Source organism: Coloeus monedula (assembly GCF_965178545.1).
Source record: "Coloeus monedula genome assembly, chromosome: 1".
Classification (NCBI taxonomy): Eukaryota; Metazoa; Chordata; class Aves; order Passeriformes; family Corvidae; genus Coloeus; species Coloeus monedula.
The window spans coordinates 96,362,053-96,383,955 of NC_138781.1; the positions used below are offsets into that span (position 1 = coordinate 96,362,053).

Sequence of the window (21,903 nt, forward strand, 5' to 3'; positions counted from 1 at the left end):
AATATCACAGTTGAACAAAATTTGTTACTTGTAGCATTATTTTTAGAGGTAGTGTAGTAGTGCTATGAGAAGACTGTATTTGCCACAGTGTAGTAATTGCATTACCACCTGCCTTCCAGTCTAATTATAGAAAGCTACGCCTCAGTGCACATACCTGAAGCAAGGACTCTTGAATTTTGAAGGATTTGTACTCTCTTTGTTTTGCAGCTGGACAAAGACTTGGAAGAGGTCACAATGCAACTTCAGGACACTCCTGAGAAAACAACATACATTAAGCAGAACCACTATCAGGACCTTAATGACATTCTTAGTATACGGAACTTCACAGACAGCAAAGGTGAGTGTTAGTAAAATCCATTAGTAGCTTAACCTGCCAAACTTTAGAACAGCAATCTCATTGAAATGGTTTCAGAGCACTCAGACCTTGGTAAGACAGAGCTTTAAATATTTTGGTTTAATTACAGAGAGTATGCAGATTCACATAATAAGCTACATAGTATCCACTGAGTAGTTATTTCTATACGTATGTCTTCTATTTTAATACACATGGTGAAGTGGGAAAATTTTAGAAAAGTACTTGTGTTCAGAAGTCAAGTTTTCTGTGCTGCATGGAGAGAGGAAAGTCACAGAATTTTAAGCCCAGTTTAATATGTGCTTGCCTGACTAGGATGCTGAAATCCTGCTTTTGGACACTGCTATCAAGCATGTAAAAGAGAAGCATGTAAATATTTCAGTGCTGATTTGGATTCTAAATGCAGAACTGAAGGCACTCATGTATGAAAATTCTTCCCTAGGAACTGATAAAAAAGGATTTCATGACAACTATAATATTCCTAAGTTGTTTCTCCTGTGTCTCTTGCATGGCTCCCTGAAGAACTACGTGCAAGAGAATTGCTTCCATTAGAGCCATTTTGCTTTTTGGGAAGCAATAAAATCTGGTGCATAGCGCAATAAAAGTGGAAGCCAGGACACCCACCTTCCATTTCTGACCTGGAATGGATGTACTTTGTGACTTCTGGCAAATAGCTTTGTACAGCTGAATATTACTATAGTGTGTGAAAAACTATCTGCTCTGTGTTTGTAAGTTGTAGATTTGCGTGTTTGTTACACTGCAAGGCTCCAGCTTCTTATTGATGTGGCACCATAAGCTTGGTTAAGTGGGACAGAAGTTATCCCTGTGAATAAACTTGAAGAATAATTTTAGAACAACAGCAACAGACCACATATGTCTTTGAAGTGTATTGAAATTTTGGTTGGATAAGGTTACATTTTCTTGCGCCTTTTGTTTTAGGCTGGGTATACACTGGGTTGTATAACTTGTGGCAAAAAGAAAAAAGAAGGAGAGTTCCCAGTGTCCTTTCTAAAAGTAAAAAAAAAAAACCAGAAGAGGGGAAAGGAGGAAAAAGAAAACGTAAATAGCTGCTGGAGGCGTGTGATTATTGGGCTGAGATCAGGAGCAAGAACTAACATCAGTGAGTGGGATGAGCAGTTTGAAAGGAACACATAGAATGTTCCTCTCATGTCAGATGCTCCAGGAAAAATGATAAATCATGAATAATATTTCAAGCAGAAAAGATACATTGCATTGTGCCAAATGCCCATCTGAGTTTGGGTATGAGGAACAAAAAATGATTCTCAAGAAATACTCTGGGTATAAATTTAGGATGGATGCTTCCCACAGCAAGATGCACTCCATTAGCAGTAGGAGGCTGGCAAAGAAATCAAGGATAAAATATAACCTTTCTGCATTCACTTGTGTCTATGTATACAAAAGATATCGATGCCTAACTGCTGCTTGAAGCAGCAGCATCCAAGATTGTCTCTGTTCCTAATTTTCCCCCAGTGCAGTTCCCTAGCTTTTACACTTCTGCTGTGGGGTGCATATTTAAAATCATCTGTATGGAGGCTAAGTATGGAGTATTAATATGCAGAGTGGCTTGGAACTATGTATTATTGGGATTAACAGGGTAGATATTCGGCATACTGAAGTTTCTGGACACAATTTTCTCAATAGACCTACCACATAAAGCTCCACACAAAAGTTGGGACAGGTGGAGAAAGATGTTCTTCCTTGGCCAACTTTATATGGAAAGATTAGAGCATCCATTCACTGGGAATGAGGAAGACCTGGCTCCTAATTTGCAGCAGGTGTTTGAAGCTTGGTCCCACACCTGGTGGTAAATACTCCACACATGTACATTACAGTGTATCCTGATTCTGACACAAGTGACATTAAATATTCATACTTCCAGGCTCTGAGCCACCGTGATTAACAACCCTTGCTAGCCTTTTCTGTCCCTCCAATTCCATTTCTTCTGCTCCTTCTCTTTCCACATTTCCCTGTCCCTTAGCTACACGTCTGAATCTCGTCTGTTTGTCTCACCGCATCCTTTCCCAATAGTCAACCTATGTGCTTAATATAAATTTGCCATTCCAATCAAAATAACAAGGCTTTGGAGAATTCATGCTGCTGAGTCACTGCTGCTTCTGTGCAGATTCAAACAAACATCGCTTAAATGGTATTTAAAAAAATTCTGGCCCTTACGGCTACAGGAAAGCTAACTCTGAATGACACGACTATGCTTTCTGCAGCTGTGCATTTCATGAACTTTCAGGAAAGGAAAATTCAGAACCTTGAAAGTATGCATCCCTGGTGGTACTTGAGGGAAGTTTCAGAATTGTAAATAATCTATTAGCATGACCTAGAAGTGACCATCTCTCTCATCCCCACTGTGCAACTGGTGAAGCCCGTCCAATATTGGTTTTGAGGTGATGATGAGGTTTCCTTAATCTTGTGAAAAATGTGAGCTGGGAGAGTAGGAACGGGACAGTAAAGAGAGAGGCTCAAAACAGCAGCTGACTTGGAGCTAAAAATCATAGGAGACAATGTGCCACATTCACTTTGTGGTTCATTTCTATGTCACTTGTTTTTATAAAATACCTTGCTGTTCTGGAAGAGTTTACACAGAGAATGCCATGTAGTGTAACCCCATTGCTATTGCTTACACAAACTCAGGGCACTGCTCTTCACAGAACAGATCATAATGTGGGATTTAGGCAATGCATCTCAAGCAAGCCCTAATCAAACTTTAATGTCATAGTACACTTCAGTAGGTTTCTGATCTGTAAAAATTGCCCAGAGTTAAAAATCCTAACTCCTATAACCAAGTGCCAAAGGAGGTTATTTGATTCATCTTTTCCTTCCCCACCCCCCTCATTTACATCAAACATATGGATTTAGGATACAAAAGTTAAATTACTTAAGCCAAATTACTTTAGCTGTGAACTCCTATATCTGCCTGACCTCAGGCAGTGTTTCATAACTTTGGGATTCCTGGTTAGTTATTAACAGCAATAGCTCCTGGTGTATTCCAGGAGCCCTTTGCTGGCACAGGGACTCCTTCTTTACAGCACATTTCAGTACGCCTCATTTAAAGAGAGATATTATCTGAGACACTCATCTCTTGTTCACAAATGCATAATGTTCCTGAGACATCTACAGCAATTGGCTATGTAAGAAAAGCAATTAGGAAAATGTGATTTGTGGTTTATGGCTTGATTGCTTTCTTTTAATGCAGGCTTTTTAGCTGCACTGCTACAGAGCTTTGTGTGGTCAAGCACTTTTCAGCATGCTCCACAGACTGTGGCTCTGGGACTTCCAATGGTTTCCCCAGCTGCATTTAAAAGGGCATACCATGAACTTCATTTGATACATTCCTCACATGCCTGAGTCACTGTGCCTGCTAGTGACCTCAGCTCTGTGCCCAGGGCAACATTAACTTCTCCCCTGGCATTTGTGAGATCTGGTGGCCTTGCTGGAGCGGCAGAGCCACACTCTAGGCTGGGTTTGAGGCAGGGATGGGGTGTGGGGGAGGCCAGGCTTGGCTCGGGCCGTCTCTGTCACTGACAGAGCCGCTCAGCAGGAACAGACAGGCTTGGAGGCACAGCAGCGTTTTCCAGGCTGGCATTTGGAAAAAAGGAGGACAAGTGCTTCAAGTGTGATGCTGTGTAAAGAGGAAGTTCCAGGAAAGTTCCACACAGTTCCAGGGAAGAAATGTCCTAAAATGGACACAAACCAGAGCTTCCCAAAAGGGCTCCTTGCACCCGTGTCAGTGTGTCAGACAGGAGAGAGTTTGTGAAGGTGGAATTTATTTCTGCTGTGCAAGTTCCTGCAGAGTTAAAAGCTACTGAAGAGACAAATAGACAGAGGAAAGATATTGTGTGGTTTGGGGGTGGGGGGCTGGATAATTTTGCTACACTTGGAATCTTACTATCTTACTCTACTTGACTTCTTTTTGATGTTTTAATACATGAAATTATTTCCATGTGAAATAATTCACAAAATCATGGATTACAAGTGTTTAGTATAAAGCAAAGCTCAGAAGAAATCCTGGAGAACAACCTCCCTCAATTTCTACCTTGGCTAGTACATTTCAGAGTAGCATATTAGGGAAATTAGGCCATTCTATGGGAAGTACATGAGAAGAAAGAGACAGCCTTGCCGCAGTCCCCCCTTACGAACAAACCCTTTTTGCAGGTTCTTTCTCTACAGGCGCCCTTCCTTGCTCAGAAAACTTTGTTTTAAGCCAGAAAGCAGTCTTTACTCATTGCTGTAAACAGGCTGGGAGCATTCATTTACGTGTCAAATATGCCTACCACTTGTCACCCCACTCCGATGTTTCCTAGTGTTAGTTTTTTCCCCGTGTAAAAGCAGCTCAAAGGAAAACAGATTTCAAAGGCATGTTGCTCACAAATGCGAAGCAAAACAGAATTCATCTGTGATAGATGGGGGAAATATCATTTCTATGAAGTTCATGCGATTCAAGCACTAAGCTTGAGATTGAAAAATAGATTCAAAGGTAAGGGCTTTCAGAAATAACTCCTTTAAAGGGATGCTGTTTTGAAGCAAGGATATAGTTCCTTTCTTTATAGAGGTATATAGCGATCTGTATGCTAGTTTCTATGAAGCCTAACAAATGGATTCAGTCCTGGAGCTTGTTTCTATTTCAAAAGGGAGACCAAGCTGTCAGAGGTTCAGTACCTGCCCTTTCTTGCACAGAAATGAATTTGTAGTAAAGGTAATTTCTTCTGATTTAAAGTAGTATAAATCAGAGCAGAATCTTGCTGGCTTTTCTTTTTAAAAAATGTTCCTCTCTCAAAACATAACTACTAGAAGTTATCATTTAGATTGCCAGTGCAGTGTGCTTCCTTTAGGAGAAGTTTTTTTCTGATTACCCAGCAGATGATGTGATCATTTTAATTTTTCCTTTCAGCTTACTTTCTTTACATCCTATTCACATGAAAAACAGAGACTGCCTAGTCATGTTTCACAGTCCAAACAACAGAACTGGGAAAATTACAGCAGGTTTTAAAAATCTACCTCTAAAGTTTTCTGAGCTCCTTAGTAAATCAGCAAAATTATCTCTGCCAGATCTTATAAGTCTTTATTAAACCACACTTGCTTCTTTGTGGAGCACAAAATATGCTTTCTAGCAAAGAGAAACAACAATAGAATTGGAAGATATTGGATAAAGAGTAGTTCTGCCATCCAGTTCTAAGCCATCAGAGGAATATTGCCAGTAAAGGGTAATGATGAAGATGTTCAATAAAGCTGCAGTGTCCAAACATCAACAAAACAATCTTCTAGTTAAAAAAATGTGTTTTCTAAACTCTATGGAAAAAAACTGAAGCATCATCAGTCACCTGGTGCTTTCTGCCTGCAGCTGAATGAGAGTTGTTAAAACGCATGGTGCCTTTAAGCCTGCCCAGGTAATTTTGGCAGCACAAGGTTGCAGAGTGATTGTAGGTGACCCCTGACAGAGGGAGAGGAAAGCAGCTGGGAGCAGTGACCTCCTCGCTGAGCCCCTCGGCAGCCTGCGTGGGTGTGCTTTTGCAGCTCAGAGCTTTGTAAACGGAAGCTGTTTCTTTGCTACAGGTAGACAAAGGTCCTGAGCTAAAACCTTCTGTCTCTCACCGACCACCAGCAGCAAGCTTTGTTTTATAATGAGCCCATTGCTGAGTGCTCTGTGCGGCCCTTGAGATGTATTTGTCTTTTTTCCCGACAGCTTTCTGAATGGAAAGTGCTCAGGCATCACTTATCCAGATTTCTGAGTTCCGGTTTGAGGTCTACAAAGGTGAAAATTATTTAGAAGGTGCTTCTGGCTAATGTAATTTCAGTTTAGAAGGTCGTTACATCATCCCGGTGCAACTTACTGGGTAGGATCTGCAGTGGCAGACAGTACCCTGAGAATGAAGGGCATTTTCCATGCAGCATACTTAATGGACAGGGGAGAAGATGGGAAAGTATCAAAAACACTGCTACACTCTACAGGGGAAACTGGGAAATCAAATGTTTACCACTGCCCTTAATTTCTTTTATTTCAGTTGCTCAGGTATATAAAACTAGTTTTCTAAACCTTAAAGTTTTTTAAGTGCATATGGCAATAGTGTTTTTTCTTTAAGATCCATGCTCCCAGAAGCATATGACTAAGTGAGAATCTTGCTCTACATTATTTAAATGAAAGGTAAATAAAAAATAAAGATATTCTAGTTTCCATAGCTGCAAAATAGAAATCTAACAACTCCTCTCCCAAAATGCCTAACAAATAAGAATTACTTAACTTTTTTTTTTTTTAATTTTGAAAGAAGCAAAGGAAAAAGGAAAAAAAGCGACAATTTAATGTGCATTTTGTCTGTATTTTATACATATACAGTAAAAGTTGCACTTGGTAGCCTTGTATACAGAAATTTATTCAGTGTATTAAGGGCAAGTCATCTGCAAGAGTGGTAGAAAAGAGTCTATTAAGAATAACACACGGTGATATATGGGCAGTTGGTGTTGAGAGGCGAGTAGGAAGAGAATATATGATTTCTGCTCTACTCTAAACTAAATCCCCCACCTTTTTGACAAGGACCACCTCCTTCTCTCTCTCTCTCACAGCACATCTGAAAGTGCATGAAACTCCTTTAGCGTGTACAATGCAGATTATTCTATTAAATAACCTACTCCCAAACAGCAACAGTTGCATTTTCCAATCATTTGATGAAGAATTATATCTTTAGTGGCTTTGTAAAATGTTAAATTGCTTATCTTGTCCAAAGGAGTTGGAACCCTAAAATAATTAAATCATAGACTTTTTCCATCTCTAATTACAAGGGTTACTCAAATTTTTATTTTGGTCTATATCAAAAAGTCAGCAGTTTCCATTGTCAGCTTACATCAGCTCAGGACTGAATGTTGGTTTTAATCACAGAAGTAAAAAGTGTTCTTTTCTACATGTCTGTTTATAGACATCACAAGACTTTTATGCAAATGTCAAACTTGATATACAAAGAAATGCAATGTACGGAAAGTAAAAACTGAATGCTTGTGACAGCAAATACCACACCAGCAAACTTCAGGCTGCCCTGAGATGACAGACCTTATTGTTTATCTTAGCCACTGCCAGATTTGACTCTTTACTCTACTCCCTTCACATCTAAACCATCACTGACTCCTGCCATCTCTTAAACACTCTTCTTGCTACAACTGAATTCCTTTGCTCTCTTCTACTGACATTTTCCTGCCCCAGCCGAAGCAGCTTCATGTGTTCTGGTCACCTCCTTTCTCAGCCAGATCCTTCTCTTCAATGCAACATAAGTGAAAAATCTTGTCTCCTTCTGAGCTGTAGTGATCCCCATGTCTGTGCATTGTTGCCTCCTCACCTACACACTTGGTTGTTGCTTGCTTTTTAGGTTTTTCACAGCAGGAAGTGAATGCTATCAAATAATGCCAGGGATGAGCTCACTGGGAGGGTAATTATAGATGTTGGAGTTTGCCCTCAAAATATTTGTGCTTCCAGCTTCTTTCCTTACTCTGTGTTTCTGCTGCTTGTTTTGTACACCCGGTGCCTGTTGATAACATAGATATTCCTAGCATGCTGGGAGCTGAGCATTATTTGGGGCTCCTAAACAAGTACAACAGAAAAGCAGCTTAACCCTTCAATATGTACTAGATTTTTCATGCTGTTTTCCTTTTTTCTTCACTCTTTTCCTGTTTTTCCCCCTCATACCCACTTTTATGTTCAAATCCTCCAGTACCCTCTTCAAGAATTTACCTCAGACTCCTCTTCCATGCTGCCTCAATGCCTGCGGCAATCACTGCTTCTCTGTTTGTGTGGCAAACAACTGCTGGTGATGGTTTTGGAGCTCTCTGTAATTATTTATGAAAACTGTGAACTGCCCTCATTATTCAGATGCTTTCCATATGATTTTATTTGGCTTAACACAGAAAGACACTTTGAAAAAGCAGGCAGGAACAGAAAGGATCTTCATAAAATGGCTGTGTGTGCCTGTGTTTCTCAGGGGGAATGATGACATGGGCATCAGCACAGCTAGCCAGCAACTCCCAGGACACCCAGGGGAATCAAGAATTATGATCTGTTTTGTTATCACTGTGCAGAAAAGAAAAAAGAATAATGACATCATTAGCTGTCCATGCTGCCGACAACCTATGGACCAGTGCAACTGATATGAATCATATTTTCATGCTAAAAATGATAGCAGTAGCAGATAGACAAATGACAGCACTTAATTGCCTGTGTGATCATAAGAGTACCAAGGGTCTATATATCAATGAGGTTATAGTTCTTTTAGGAAAAGTCTTAAGAAAGAGGGTTTATGAAAAGGTTACAATTTCTAACTGCAAGAACAGTATAGTTACTTTAATTTTTCACATAGCCTAAGCCTATATGGGAGAGAGTGATACAGCTGCATAGAGGTGGGACGACAAGGGTTGGTTTGTGGGGTTTTTTTAAAGGTGGGGGGAAGCAAAGGGAGGACAAAGAGGTTTTGTTGCTTTTCTGTTTCTTCATGGTAGTTCCTATGGAGGAACACATCAACCAAAACATAAGAGTACCAAACTGTCACAGCAAAACTTGAGACTATATTAGAATATAGGTAGTATGAGTTTACTTTGTGGCATTATGGATATCTGGGAAAATTTAAAATGAAACAATTTTGAAATGGTCACCTGGTCACAGTAAAGTAAAATTGAATGTTTTGTCCATCCAGATGGTGAGAAAGCCATTTTGAAAAATCATCTTGATCAAAATCCACCAGCACAGTGGGGCTCATCAGACCCTTCCAGAACAAACAAAGATCCCATAGAAGACATCAACTCTCCAGAACAGTAAGTATACATCATTATCTTACTGACAAGATGGTAATTTAAATTATTACATTTCATCAAAGCCCATACTTCCCTTCCATGCATTTTTTTATGGGAAGACCTTCACTGTAACCCCCTTTCATGCAGCCCCAGCTACAGAGAGAACCTGAAACATCAGCAATGGGGAATGTGAATGGCACCTCCTAAAGCACCAGTAGGCAGCAACATTGTACTGTGATACCTCCCTGCCACCAGCTCACCACCCCAATGAAACTCAAAGGATAACAGGGACTTTAGATCCTAAGGTGTCCTGAAGGCAAACAAACATTTCCTTTCTCTTGTTAGAGACATCCACAGCATGATGTCTGAAGTTTCTGTAGGGAGCTGCAGGATGAGCTGTGCCCAACCACCAGTGTGTGGAGGAGAGAAGAGGATGTACATATGTGCACAAGTGTCTTATGACTCTTGTCAAATGTCCAAGTCCTTCCACACACCAGCCAGAGGGGTTCATGGTGTATGTAGACATTTTGTTCTTTTACATTCTTAAGCTAGATGAGAAATAAAAAGTGTCCTGAGGGCTTCTCAACGTTGCCATAGCAGCTGGACCTGATTTTTGGCACAGGAAAGCCTGCACTAAGTAGTTTCCCTTAGAAACAATGCTGCAGATACAAGGAGAGGATGGCACAAAACCCTGGCTGGATTTACAGAGGGGAAGGAGTCTGGGTGTCCGCTTTTCTCTCTAGGAACCGATACAATAAACTGGTGTCCTACCCTCCACTCTCTGAGCAGGACCTGCCATGGGCCAGAGCTCAGGGAAGCAGCATTCTCATGTGTGCCTGGATCAGCCATTTCCCCAAGGCAGCCTGGTTACACGAGCATCACTTCATCAGTGTCTGAGCTAATAGCTGTCAGACTCCTGGGCAATTTAAAAACTTATTTAAAAACAGAATAAATTAAACAGATTACTAGAATGAGTCACGTTACATCAGCAACAGCAGCCCTGATTGCAGATAGTAGCTACTGTCTTGTACTACCTGGTGCAGGAAAACACGTGGATTTCTAATTCTGTCCTTGCACTCAATGAAAAAACCCAACCCAAACCTGCAAAGAAGCTAATCCACACACACACACACACACCCCTCAAAAAAAGGAAAAAAGTTCCACAGTAGACGAAATATCTTGTAATTTCACAAAAGCAGGACTCTTGCTGAGAGCGCTCTCCTGACTTCGTGGGGTCAGCAGAGTGCTTTAATGCATAGCTATTAGAGGCCTGTGTTTTTCTCAGCACCATTTGTCAGAAATAATGTAGTGTGAATGCAGCCTCATCCACATGTGGCTCCCTTACATTAAGAAAGATGCTAAGAAAAACACAGACTTTCAGATAATCCAATTGTCTCGATACAGATTTAATACAGACAAAGAAAAACATTTGGTGATGACAGAACTTCCTCTAGGCTAGTGATAACTGATGAGAAGACTGAGATTTCCTAAAGGTCCTGGAGAGTGGGTCAGTACAAATCTGAACAGTCATTTATGGAAGGCAATTAATACAGTCCTGCTAAATCTAAACAGTGCCATTCAGCATTTGCAGAGCTGTGACTGTGCCAGGTCCAAGGGCCAGTGTCTTCCCTGGGAATGAGGTGGTGGTTTGGATACCAGAGCCACACTGCCCAGGCACAGTGGATCTGCCAGAGAGGAGAGGTATAGCTGTCTTCAGGACTTCCCTCTTTTTGATAAGAGATTGACTCTCTCCAAAGTTTGTGCTCTTGAAGATATTCTTCTGCACCCCTGGGCTTGTTTCTCAACTTGTCTGGCAGCACTTCTGTCCTTTGATGGTTGCTAAATATATAATTTTTGTCCAAAAAAAAAAAAAAAGGATTTAAAGTTAAGCTGTAGTTTCTGTCTTTCTAATTTCACTTCATACATAGGGCATCTGACAGGTAGTCACAGTCTGAGAAACTTATTTCTTATTCAAGAACACGAATCTCAAGGACATTAGTATGAAAAAGATTTCCTCTTGGTCACAAACCTGTGAAAGGAGGATGTTAATTCAATCGCTTGCCTGCAGAAATTTTAACTCTTTAATGACTGTGGGGAAAAAAATCTTCCCAGCTTCCTGTGCTTGTCAGCACTCATGAAAACTGACATCTTCCAGTATGAAAGCTCTTATAGAGTCCAGAAAAGAGCTGATTTGGGATTTTTTCATTCTTTCTTACCATTAGTGCTACATTTGACTCATTGCAAGTAGGATCCCTTATTCTACAGTTGTGCCCAAAGTGAACCCAGAACGGTATACATGCACTTTAGGCAGTAGTGCAGGAAGTTGTTTCCCATTTTTCAATGGGGTGCTATTTACATTGTCTCAATCAGAATGTGAAAAACAATTTTTTTGTGCTTGGCTCAGATTTAGAACGCTGCACCTAGGGAAAATGTAGTCTGTATGATTGTAAAGCAGCCTTAGAGCATGCATATAGATGATTCTCAGTTCTCTTGGCATCTTACTCCTTTTCCTGCTGGACAGGACCCAGTAGGTTTTCCATACTGCCATGTAAAATTTTCCATACCCAATCAGGCCATCAGATAAGAGGAGCAAAAAGTGGATGCCAACTGCTTTCTTTCCTGTGTACACTCTCTACACAGTATAAATTAACACCTCCTATAGTAAAAGCACTGGCGAAGCAGTACCAGTGCACAGGCACGAGCCCTGCACTTTGATTTCCCATTGTGCTTTTTAGCATACTCCCTAGCACAGCTGTACCTGCTTGTGCTCTCCCAGGAAATGCTCAGCAGCAATCTTGGGGGCTGCTTAGCTGTGTGGATAGACACTGCACTGTGCCAGCTCATCTCAGGTCCAAAAAGCAGCCTGAACCGGTTTAGAATAGATATCATTCATTTCCCAGTAGGATGAGTTGTCTCTCAGGCAAAGTCATATGATTTGATGAGCATCAAACTGCTCATCTTTCCTGATGGGCAGTACTGCTTGCTTATCTAAAGATCATATCAGTCAGCTTATGTGCACGAAGGCTACGTTCAGTGGTTTACCTTCTGTGACCCTTAAGGACATCCATCTATGCTCCTTCATTCCTGTGTGTGTCCCTTCTCATCAGTGACCTACATCCAGCAGGTCATTAGCTTTTGGCACCATTAAAATTTATACCATTCTCATTTTAACAGCAACAATATGTAACAGTCTTCCAGATCTCTAAGTAGAGGTGATGACAGATTTCTGGGGGACCCCACTAAAACTTGTGATCTTAATAGACTATTTCTATATGCAGGGTTTTTTGTAACCTTCAAAGCATAACTGGAGCCAGTTATGTTAATTTAAGTAACAAAAAATTCTCAATCAAAAACTTGGTTGTGACTGGATTATTGCATTGCAGCCATATGCCTCAGCATGAACAGGCCTTTGTTTCTTCACTGAGAGTGATTTATATTAGTCTATCTATGATCTAACTCAAATCTGTCATTAAAATAAGGTGGGTTTAGAACAGTTAGTTTACAGAATCACTAGGTTAGAAGAGACCTCTAAGATCATCGAGTCCAACCAATGCCCTAACACCTCAACTAAACCATGGCACCAAGTGCCACATCCAATCTTTTTTTAAACACATCCAGGGATGGTGATTCCACCATCTCCCCGGGCAGACAATTCCAGTATTTAACCACTCTTTCTGTAAAAGACTTTTTCCTAATATCCAACCTGCATTTCCCTTGGCGTAGCTTAACACTGTGTCCTCTCATTCTGTCAGTTGCTGCCTGGAGAAAGAGACCAACCCCCACCTGACTACAACCACCCTTCTGGAAGTTGTAGAGAGTGAAATGGTCACCTCTAAGTCTCCTTTTCTTTTACTTGCTAGTAGAACATCTTGCTTTACTGTAGTCTTTTAGAGTTTCTCCAGCTTCCCTGCAGTTGATAAAAATCAACATTAATGTGCTGCAGAATTAACTGAAATAATCCCTGAGTGCTCAGACACAGTTTACACACTCCCACAGAACTTCAGATGTTTGACTGTTGCAGCAATTTGTTTCAGTCCCCCCACTTACCAACGGATCTTATTAGTGATTTTCTATAACAAAACCAAAATATATTTCAAATGCCTCGGCCCCCCTTGTGGTATCCTGCATTCCCATGTGCACTGCATTGTATTTCTGTGTGCATTGACATTGGAAGTCAAGGTTTTACTTGATTTTATGTTTCCCTAATAAATGGTATTTCTGTACAGAGCTGAGGACACTTCCCCTGTCACAGAATCCTGATGAGTGGATGCTCTGTGTGTGGAATTATCTTTCCTTTACATCTCCTTCAGTGGTTGTCTATGATTTTAGACCCAGTACTACCAACCATTCCCTCTCCAAAATACTTGACCATATATATGTTTTCACATATATATATATATACACCTATATAGTATGCACAGCTTGAAATAAATTCATAGGATCACATAATGGTTTGGGCTGGAAGGGATCTTTCAAAGTTAACCAGTCCAATACCCCTGCAATAAGCAGAGACAACTTCAAGTAGATCAGCTTGTTCAAACCCCCATCCAGTTTGGCCCTGAATGTTTCCAGGGATGGGGCATCTGAGCCACCTGTGGCAGTGTTTCACCACCCTCATCATAAAAATTCATTCCTTATATGTAGTCTAAATCTACCCTCTTTTATTTAAAACCTCACACAGCATCCTCTTACTCCATGACCTTGTAAAAAGTCCCCATCCAGCTACCTTGTAAGCTCCCTTTAGGTACTGGAAAGCAGCTTCAAGGTCTCACTGGAACTTTCTCTTCTCCAAGATGGAAAATGCCAGTTGTCTCAGCCTCTTTTCATGGGAGACATCCTCCAGCCCTCTGATTTTTTTTGTGGCCCTCCTCTGGACTTGCTCCAGCAGGTCCACACTCTTCTTATGAGAAGAGCTGAATGCAATATTCCCCGTGGGGTCTCACCAGAGCAGAGCAGAGGGGCAGCATCTCTTCCCTCACACTGCTGGCCACGCTGCTTTTGATGCAGCCCAGGATATGATTAACTTTCTGGGCTGCAAGTGCACATAGCCTGATCATGTCCAGTTTTCATCCACCATCACCCTCAATTTCCTCTTGGCAGGGCTGTTCTCCATCCCTTCATCCACCAGCCTGTATTGATGCCAAGGGCTCTCCCCAAAAGCATAGGCAAAATGTGTAAGGACTGGGAGAAGGGAAAATCACACATATTGTGAGAAAAGGAGCCCTAAACAGAGTGAGGCAAGGCACAAGATCTACTTTCACTTCAGGTGAAAATAGCAAGTTTGTTTGGATTTTGCTACTTGTTTTGTTTTGTTTCACGTTTCACCCTAGGAGTTTTGTCTACACTCTTAATTGTGTGCAAGTCTCCAGGCTACAGTTCTCTGCCCCAATTCCAGGAACCAAATTTTCAAGTGAAAGTAAACTTTTAAGTACAGTTAAAGCAAAATTCGCCACCCACTGCAGCCACTGTTGGCATAGCTAAATAAACATGCTTTGTCTGTGATATGGCTAACAGTGAAATGGATGAAAAAAAAAATCCTATTCACTTGATTATGCAACTGGATTCTCTTGGAGTAGCTTCAAAAAGCCCTTTAATGAGAAGTCTATAACAGTTGAACAAAGTAAGCATTTCCACTGGTGGGAAAATAAGTGCGGGCTATTCTGCATTTGACCCCTCAACAAGAGACAGAATGACAATCCATGGCATTGGGCTCATAAGGATTCAGCACAGGGAAAGAGTGAGCCATGCCACCTCTGCACTCCTTGGGAACAAGGCATGACTTCATTGATAGCACCAGAAAGAATCAAGCACAGTAGCAAAATAACAATGAATGGATTTTGTTCAGTTCCAGGAGTGCATTGCCAGCACTAGAATGGTCATCACTGAGGACTAACATTGCATGAAAGTTTTAAAGGGAGTTTGAGGGGAAGACAATGAGAAAGAGTTTCCTGGGTAGGCAGACAACAGCTATTTCTACTGCACCTCTGTATAAATAAGCCACAGTTTGTAGTGGAGAAACTAAAGAGAAGAACACTACATTTCTTTCTGTTTGAGTTTAAAAGCTATATTGCCTGGTTCCCAAGCAGTGCAATGGATGCCTTGGTATCTGTGTCTGCTACCTAACACAAGCAATTAAATGTCATTTGAATCAGAAAGGCTGTTCAAAGGGCTAGCTGTCAAACATGCACCCCTTGTAAAGGCCTGTCTATACACTGTCATTATATCAGATAATGAGCAAACATAAATTTAAAACTCTATTATACAGTTACAATGCTTTCTATGGGCATTTTTGTTCTGAAATCCAAAAGCCAGTCTTCAGTTCAGCTCAGTCACTTTGATATCTTTCTTCTCTTTAGAAAGTTCCACTGTGTTTCAAGGGTGAATGTCTCCAAATTCAAAGCCATCCTGAGGATAAAATGACTGAAAACATCTTTTACACTAGCAAACCTCAACAGGATTTCGATTTTGTGGAAGGTGCTAGTATATCCACAGCACAGGGGTAGCAGAGGCCTTTTCTAATGGCACCATGCTCTCCAAGGAAAGGGCTTAGATGGGATACCTGTGAGCAGGATTTAGTATCCATTTTTTAAAAAATTATACCAGTTATTATGATGTCAATCTGCTTGGAAAAATGGATACAGAATGTTGGGTTTAGGAACACTGAATTTTGGTATGGGTGTTGGGCAGGACTGCTTTTAGAGTGCCAGTTCCTCAGTCCTATAGCACTGACTGAAACATCTATCACTTCAAAAGCACAGACCCAAACTTTAAAGAGGAGCTACTTAAAAGAGGAAAAAGCCATCAGTCCCAATCACCATGCACCTGTGTTTGCTTCAGCTGGAGTTGCAAAAATGCCATCCTTAGTACTAACATCCTTGTGCTAAGTGATGCATGGCTTGAAACTCAGTCTGTGACCTCGTGCATGTCTACACAGTTGGTCAGGGCTCTGAAGGCAGCTGGTTGCTTTGCAGGGGGGGGGGGGGTCACCAAGCCATACGGCCTCTTTGCAAACTTAAGGTTTTCCCTTTTCCTGGTATCAGCAGTCTAACAATTAACCTGAATGTGCCTGGGAATTTCAGAAGGTTGTGGGATGCTGAGAAAGCACGCTTATTTTCCTTTGCCATGTCTAACCTGCCAGAAGAATTCCCTAAGGGGAAAATAACATCACGGTGGCACAGTTCAACATCAGCAAGGGCCGTGCTCTTGGCATTAACCCTGTCAGTCACAGCGGCAGGCACAGAGAAGTCCCTCGCAGCACCCTGGGAGCACACCAGCCATGTAATGTATTCCATTTGGCCCTTGGCTAACGCTGCTCTCCCTGTCTCTCCCGCAGCATACAGCGCCGGCTGTCCTTGCAGCTGCCCATCCTCCATCACGCCTACCTGCCGTCCATAGGAGGAGTCGATGCCAGCTGTGCCAGCCCATGCGTAAGCCCCAGTGCCAGTCCTCGGCACAGACACGTGCCACCCTCCTTCCGAGTGATGGTTTCAGGGCTGTAGGAGAGGGAGATCAGTGCTTCCTGAACTGCTTTTAAGTACTCAATGACTGGACTAAACATCTGACCTAGAACTCTGCTACAAACATGTAACATTGGCTCTTAATGCAGAGGAACTTCTGCTGAGGCCCTCGTCACAGGAGTGCCCACGTAACTCATGTGAAAAAGCAAAGGAGGACACAAGGAGTTTGATCTGTAGCCTTATTCATGGAGTTTTTATTTCTTCACCTAGAAGTCACTGAAAAATGTTTCTTCCAAAATTTCTACTAGCAACAAGGAGGCTGGGATATACGGATCTTGCAAAAAAGACACTAGGGAAAAAAAAAAAACAAACACTCAAATGTCACTGAGCTTTATGTGGCTGCTGAGAACATGCAATTCTATACTGTATCCATGTAAGGAAAATGCAGTGGTTGAGCTATACCATGTTGGAATAGATACACTCATTTTTACAAGAGTTGTGTTAAATCGCTGGAAACATTCTGCACTGGTTAGTCTTGCTTTTTTTCATTTCAGGGATGATGTTTAGTAGGAAAGAAGAATTGTGAGAAATGATTCCTCGGGTGTCATTGAGACTCTGCAGTGCTGTGAGCAGGGTCACCTTTACCTTGCAGCTGTATGTGTAACCCAAGCTCCAGCTCTGAGTTGCCACCAGCTGGAGAGCTGCTGATTGCAAGCAGAGCACTTCACCCATCTCCAGGGGCATTGGTAGTGACTGCTGACCATCTGCAGCTTCAGTTTTATAAAAGTTTCTGCACCTATTTCAGAATAAATAGCACCAACCATAACACACTAAACTGTCTGAAAAAGTCCTAGGGCTGATAACTCAGGACACTGAGGACAGATGGGTAGTAAAGTCTTAATGCCACAGGATGAATTGTTTTTCCTAGTTTGTTTGAACTGTGTCACACATAATTACAGTAAAATTAATTTAGTGGACTTGGGGGGGAGGGATTAGGGCACAGCACTTTGCTGCTGCGGGCAAAGCCTGCAGGGCACATAGATGTGAATATACACAATGTTTGCTTCGTACCTGCGTACGTGTGACAGTTGTAGCGGATATTAGAGAGGACAAATCAAATTTACCAATAGAATATTTTATCTGAATCCTGAAAGGACTGTGAAAAAACAATTGGTTTTATACTTTAGCTCCTTTCCCTGAACCAAAGTAATTAGGAGGAATGATAGTGGTGTACCGTCTGGACCAACTCTGGAGCCAAACCCTCAGGCACAGGTGAGACACACATGCAGCTTCTTTTTTCAAAGGACTGGAAATGTGTCCTCTCACTGCCAGGGCCGTTTGCTAAAAGTAGGGGGAAAAAACCACATGAAGCACCCACTAGGCTCTCAGTTTTCTTTGATCAACACCTGTGCCCCTCAGACCAAACCTTTGGTATGATATTTGTACAAAGGTTTACAAATCAGCAATGACTGAAGCACAGCTGAAGGGGTTCATTACCTGAGGGAATTAACTGCAGCTTTGACAAGCTAGCATAAATCTCCATTAAAAATAAAACACACCTCATAGTGGCCAAAACCAACACGAATATGTATCTGAATCTTGCAATCAGGAGCATCACAAAATATTTCACTTGGCACATACAGTAAGAGAGGTTATGGAAATATCTGTAGCTTTTAGAACAAAAAACCATGTAAGTATAAACACAGATAAACTAGAACTCATTACTCTGTTTAAGCACTAAACACTGATGTCGTCACTCAATGTGTGTTGACAGTATTCTCTTGCTTTATTAATATCATCAGGGCCTGGTTTATTTTAAAAGGAATGTTAATTTTTAAAAAGAGAAAATTACAATATTGTATATAATGTATACACAAAGATCTCTGTAGAAATATTATTCCAACTTAGCAGGAAAAAAAAATAATTCAGAAGTATCGGACCATTGGAGGTGAGTGTGTGTGTGTGTGTGTCTGTAACTTCGTGAATACTGACTGTGTGACGTTTATTAGGTTTAAACCATGCAGTACATTCTTTGTCTCAATGATACTGTAGTTTCTCCCATAACATTTTTTTTTTTACTTTACTGCAGATAACAAGACCAACCAAGTGAATATAGCTATTTAATGTTTCTGTTCTTTTATACTGCAGCAAAAATGTACTGTAAATTTATGAAGAGGCTGTGCCCCAATGGCATTTTCCAATGATGTTAGTGCACAAATGCTTTAAACTAGACTGGAACTGCCAGAAGAAAATGTAAATGAAGAATTTCTTGTATAACCTTATACTGCATGAGATCAATTTTTAATAAATTGTTGCAAATCTGTTTTTATGAATAAAATATATAAAACTTAGCTTTTTGCACTCAATGCCCTCTTCCCCCATAGCAAAATCATTTTTAATGAGTATGTGTGTATATATATAAACATAGGTATATATATAAAAGCCTCCTCAGAGAAAGAGGAATCCTATTACAACATCACATTTTAATAAAAATGTAATATGTAATAAAAATACACATCCTAGTAGTTGAACAGTTTGCATTTGGAGATAATAGATAGAAGAGCCTCTGCCCCGGAATACAATTACTGCAGTACCCAAGAGTGAAGTCTAAGACCTTTTTCAAATGGAAAACTAATCAAAACATGTACTGAACATTTATATCCAAACCACACTTAGCCCACACACTGTTCTCTCTTGCCCCACAGTGAATGTGAATTCAGAAGAAAAGGAAATATTTTACTATTTCACACAAATTATTGAAATTGAGCCAATCTTCCAGCTCAATAGTAAAATCTCTGCATTAACAAATGAGACATTTCTGAGAATAAACACCAAATCCTTCATGAAGGCAAACATTAAGCCTCTCCATCTAGTTTTGTGCATGTGGTGGGGTTTGTGTCTTAAAGCAGGTTCTTCCACATGGCAGAACAGGAGGAGGGTGGGAATGCAGGGCAATGAGACAGTGACAGGAAAGAACATTTTGAGTTGTTTGCTTTTCAACAGGGGAGCATCCTCAAGCCAGCCCAAAATGTCATAAAGCCCAAGATGTGAGAATTAGAACCACCACAAATGGTTTTGCAGCAGGTTTCTGATGCAGCTTAGGAGTCCCTCCGAACATATTTAAAAAGAGAAAATACCAAGGAGGAGTTAACAGTGAGGATCGTGTCTCTCAGTGCAGAATACCAGATGGCAGGAGAAACTCAAACAGATACATCAAAGCTCATTCAAGAAAGGAAAAAAGTACAGAACAACTTCAATGCGAAACCTACATTCAACCAGAAATTGTGGGAGGATGTGAAGAATTTAGAATTGCTCATGAATAATAGGAAACCAGAACAAAGAGAAATATTACTTTAAAGGGTCATGAAAAAAAAAAAAAAAGAGGAAAATGTCAGGGGAGCAGCTTTACTTCAACCATTGAGTTTCCACAGGCACAACAAATATGCTTCCTATACAATCATAAAGTTGCTACTGGATTCATGGAAGATTGCTAATCTTGCAGCCCTACTTTCAAATAAATAAAATCAAGGAAGGTAAGGAAAGAGCATTTTTCTCTCTTTTTTTCTTTTTTTGAGATATAATACCTTTCCTTAAAGGTTGATAGTCAAATCTTTTCTGTTCTTTTCAGAACTTGTTTGTTCATTACAAGTCTCAGCACAGTGTGCCTGTTCTCCCTAAGACCGGATTAGTGTTTCTGCTGATCTCTGGTCAGGATTGCTTAGGTGCTGGTAGCCAGCCCAGCAAGGCTTGTGCAAGCACTTCCACAGCACCCTACTGGATATCAGCAGGGCTTTACTGTGCTCTCAAACCACAGTCCAAAGGATGGGCTGGTTTGCCTGTTCAGCAAGCTGACTCTCCCTGTCGCTGACCTGTTTAATAGGGATTTTCTGCTCACTGTCTGAGAAGACTGACAGATTTATTACAATGGTTTAAGCATCATGATTTTAATTGGAGTTCAGTTCTCAGTTACTGACTGCCTTTTCCATCTCTTGACATGGTGAATAGTACTTACAGCCATTACTTTAATATGTGTGAATATTATTCATGAGTGCACTTTCAAGAGCACTCTGCCTCTTGAGTCGATCAGGACTCTAAAAGCACTACTGTGCTTGTCACTTCTCACTCAATGACATTGCAGAGGATCAATAGAGGGTCTAGAGATGCACTGGAAGAGGTGGGGCAAGGACAACTCTGGGTGACAGTACCACCACATCCGTGTTGCCACAGACAACCTGCATTTTGAGCCACTAGCTTTGCAAACTGCAGCTGGTTTAAACCACATCCCTTGATGATGAAGTGCTGAAATAGGCCAAATGAAGGGAAAGAGGGAAGGACATGTGGGAGGAAAAAGGTGGAAGAGGCATCTTCAAACACTCCTTCACTGCCCCAAAGAAAGTGGCTGCTACTTTCTTTTTTTGATGGATGCCCATCAAAGCTAAGCATCGCACAAGGATTAAACAAATTACTGAACTTCAGAGGTTAATTCAGTAAAGGTCAAACAGATCTGAGGACAGGAGTTGTAGGTACCAGCAGCTAGCAGCCTCTGGGCTGGCTCATTAACAGAAAGGAGCATAGTAAAAAGGAGCTCACATCACCTTGAGCTTCAGGAGAAAGGACACCTTCATGAGTCAGCAAACACAGGCTTTGACCAGAACGGATCCTGTGCCCACATGCAATGGGTGCAACATAAGCTAAGAAAAGTATCAATTACATTTACAACCCACAGCTGCAACGACCTCAGGGACCACATGACCCACCTACCCACCTACGTACCACTGCCCTCAGTAATGTGGGATGCACGCTTGACCAGAGGAGCTGCCACAGGCAGCAAATCATCCCACAGATCTGAAGTTGTCCATTCTGGCAAATAAAATTGACTGCAAGACAGGGGGCAGGTGTGGAGCAGAGAGTGTGTTATGTGTGTGTGTTGCACAGAGCACTGGCAGGACATGGAGAAAGTATAAGCAGCTCAGCATTAATGGCCTGGAAAACACCACAAATGCCAAGGCAGAGACACCCATGGTACCTCCTGCTTTGGGAATTTGTCAAGCATTTAAAAGCAAAAATCATTCCAAACACATAAACACACAAGTCATCCCCAGCTCAGAATTAATTCTCCTCAGCCCTGGCCTATTCTGCCACAAAATCCTGAGCCTTTGCAGCTGAACATTCCCTGTTTGAAAGGAAAATGGAGCCTAATGCAGAAACAAAAAACTGGAAAAGAGCAGGTAAGAAAACATGCACATGCTTTGTCTTCATAAAATGCTCTGCTGTAATGTTACCCAAGTGGCTCCTACT

At 41.2% G+C, this 21,903-nt stretch overlaps 1 protein-coding gene across 1 annotated transcript in view; it reads left to right on the forward strand.

Moving 5' to 3' along the window:
- Positions 1-16,647, forward strand: part of GABBR2 (gamma-aminobutyric acid type B receptor subunit 2) — a gene marked incomplete at both ends in the record, with an annotated part of 465,867 nt that extends 449,220 nt beyond the window's left edge. The window contains 3 exons of the mRNA XM_082281997.1: positions 208-337; positions 9,052-9,169; positions 16,482-16,647. Of these exons, the coding sequence (XP_082138123.1) occupies positions 208-337; positions 9,052-9,169; positions 16,482-16,647 (414 nt within the window). The remainder of the gene's footprint in view (positions 1-207; positions 338-9,051; positions 9,170-16,481) is intronic.
- Positions 16,648-21,903: the final 5,256 nt, after the last annotated feature.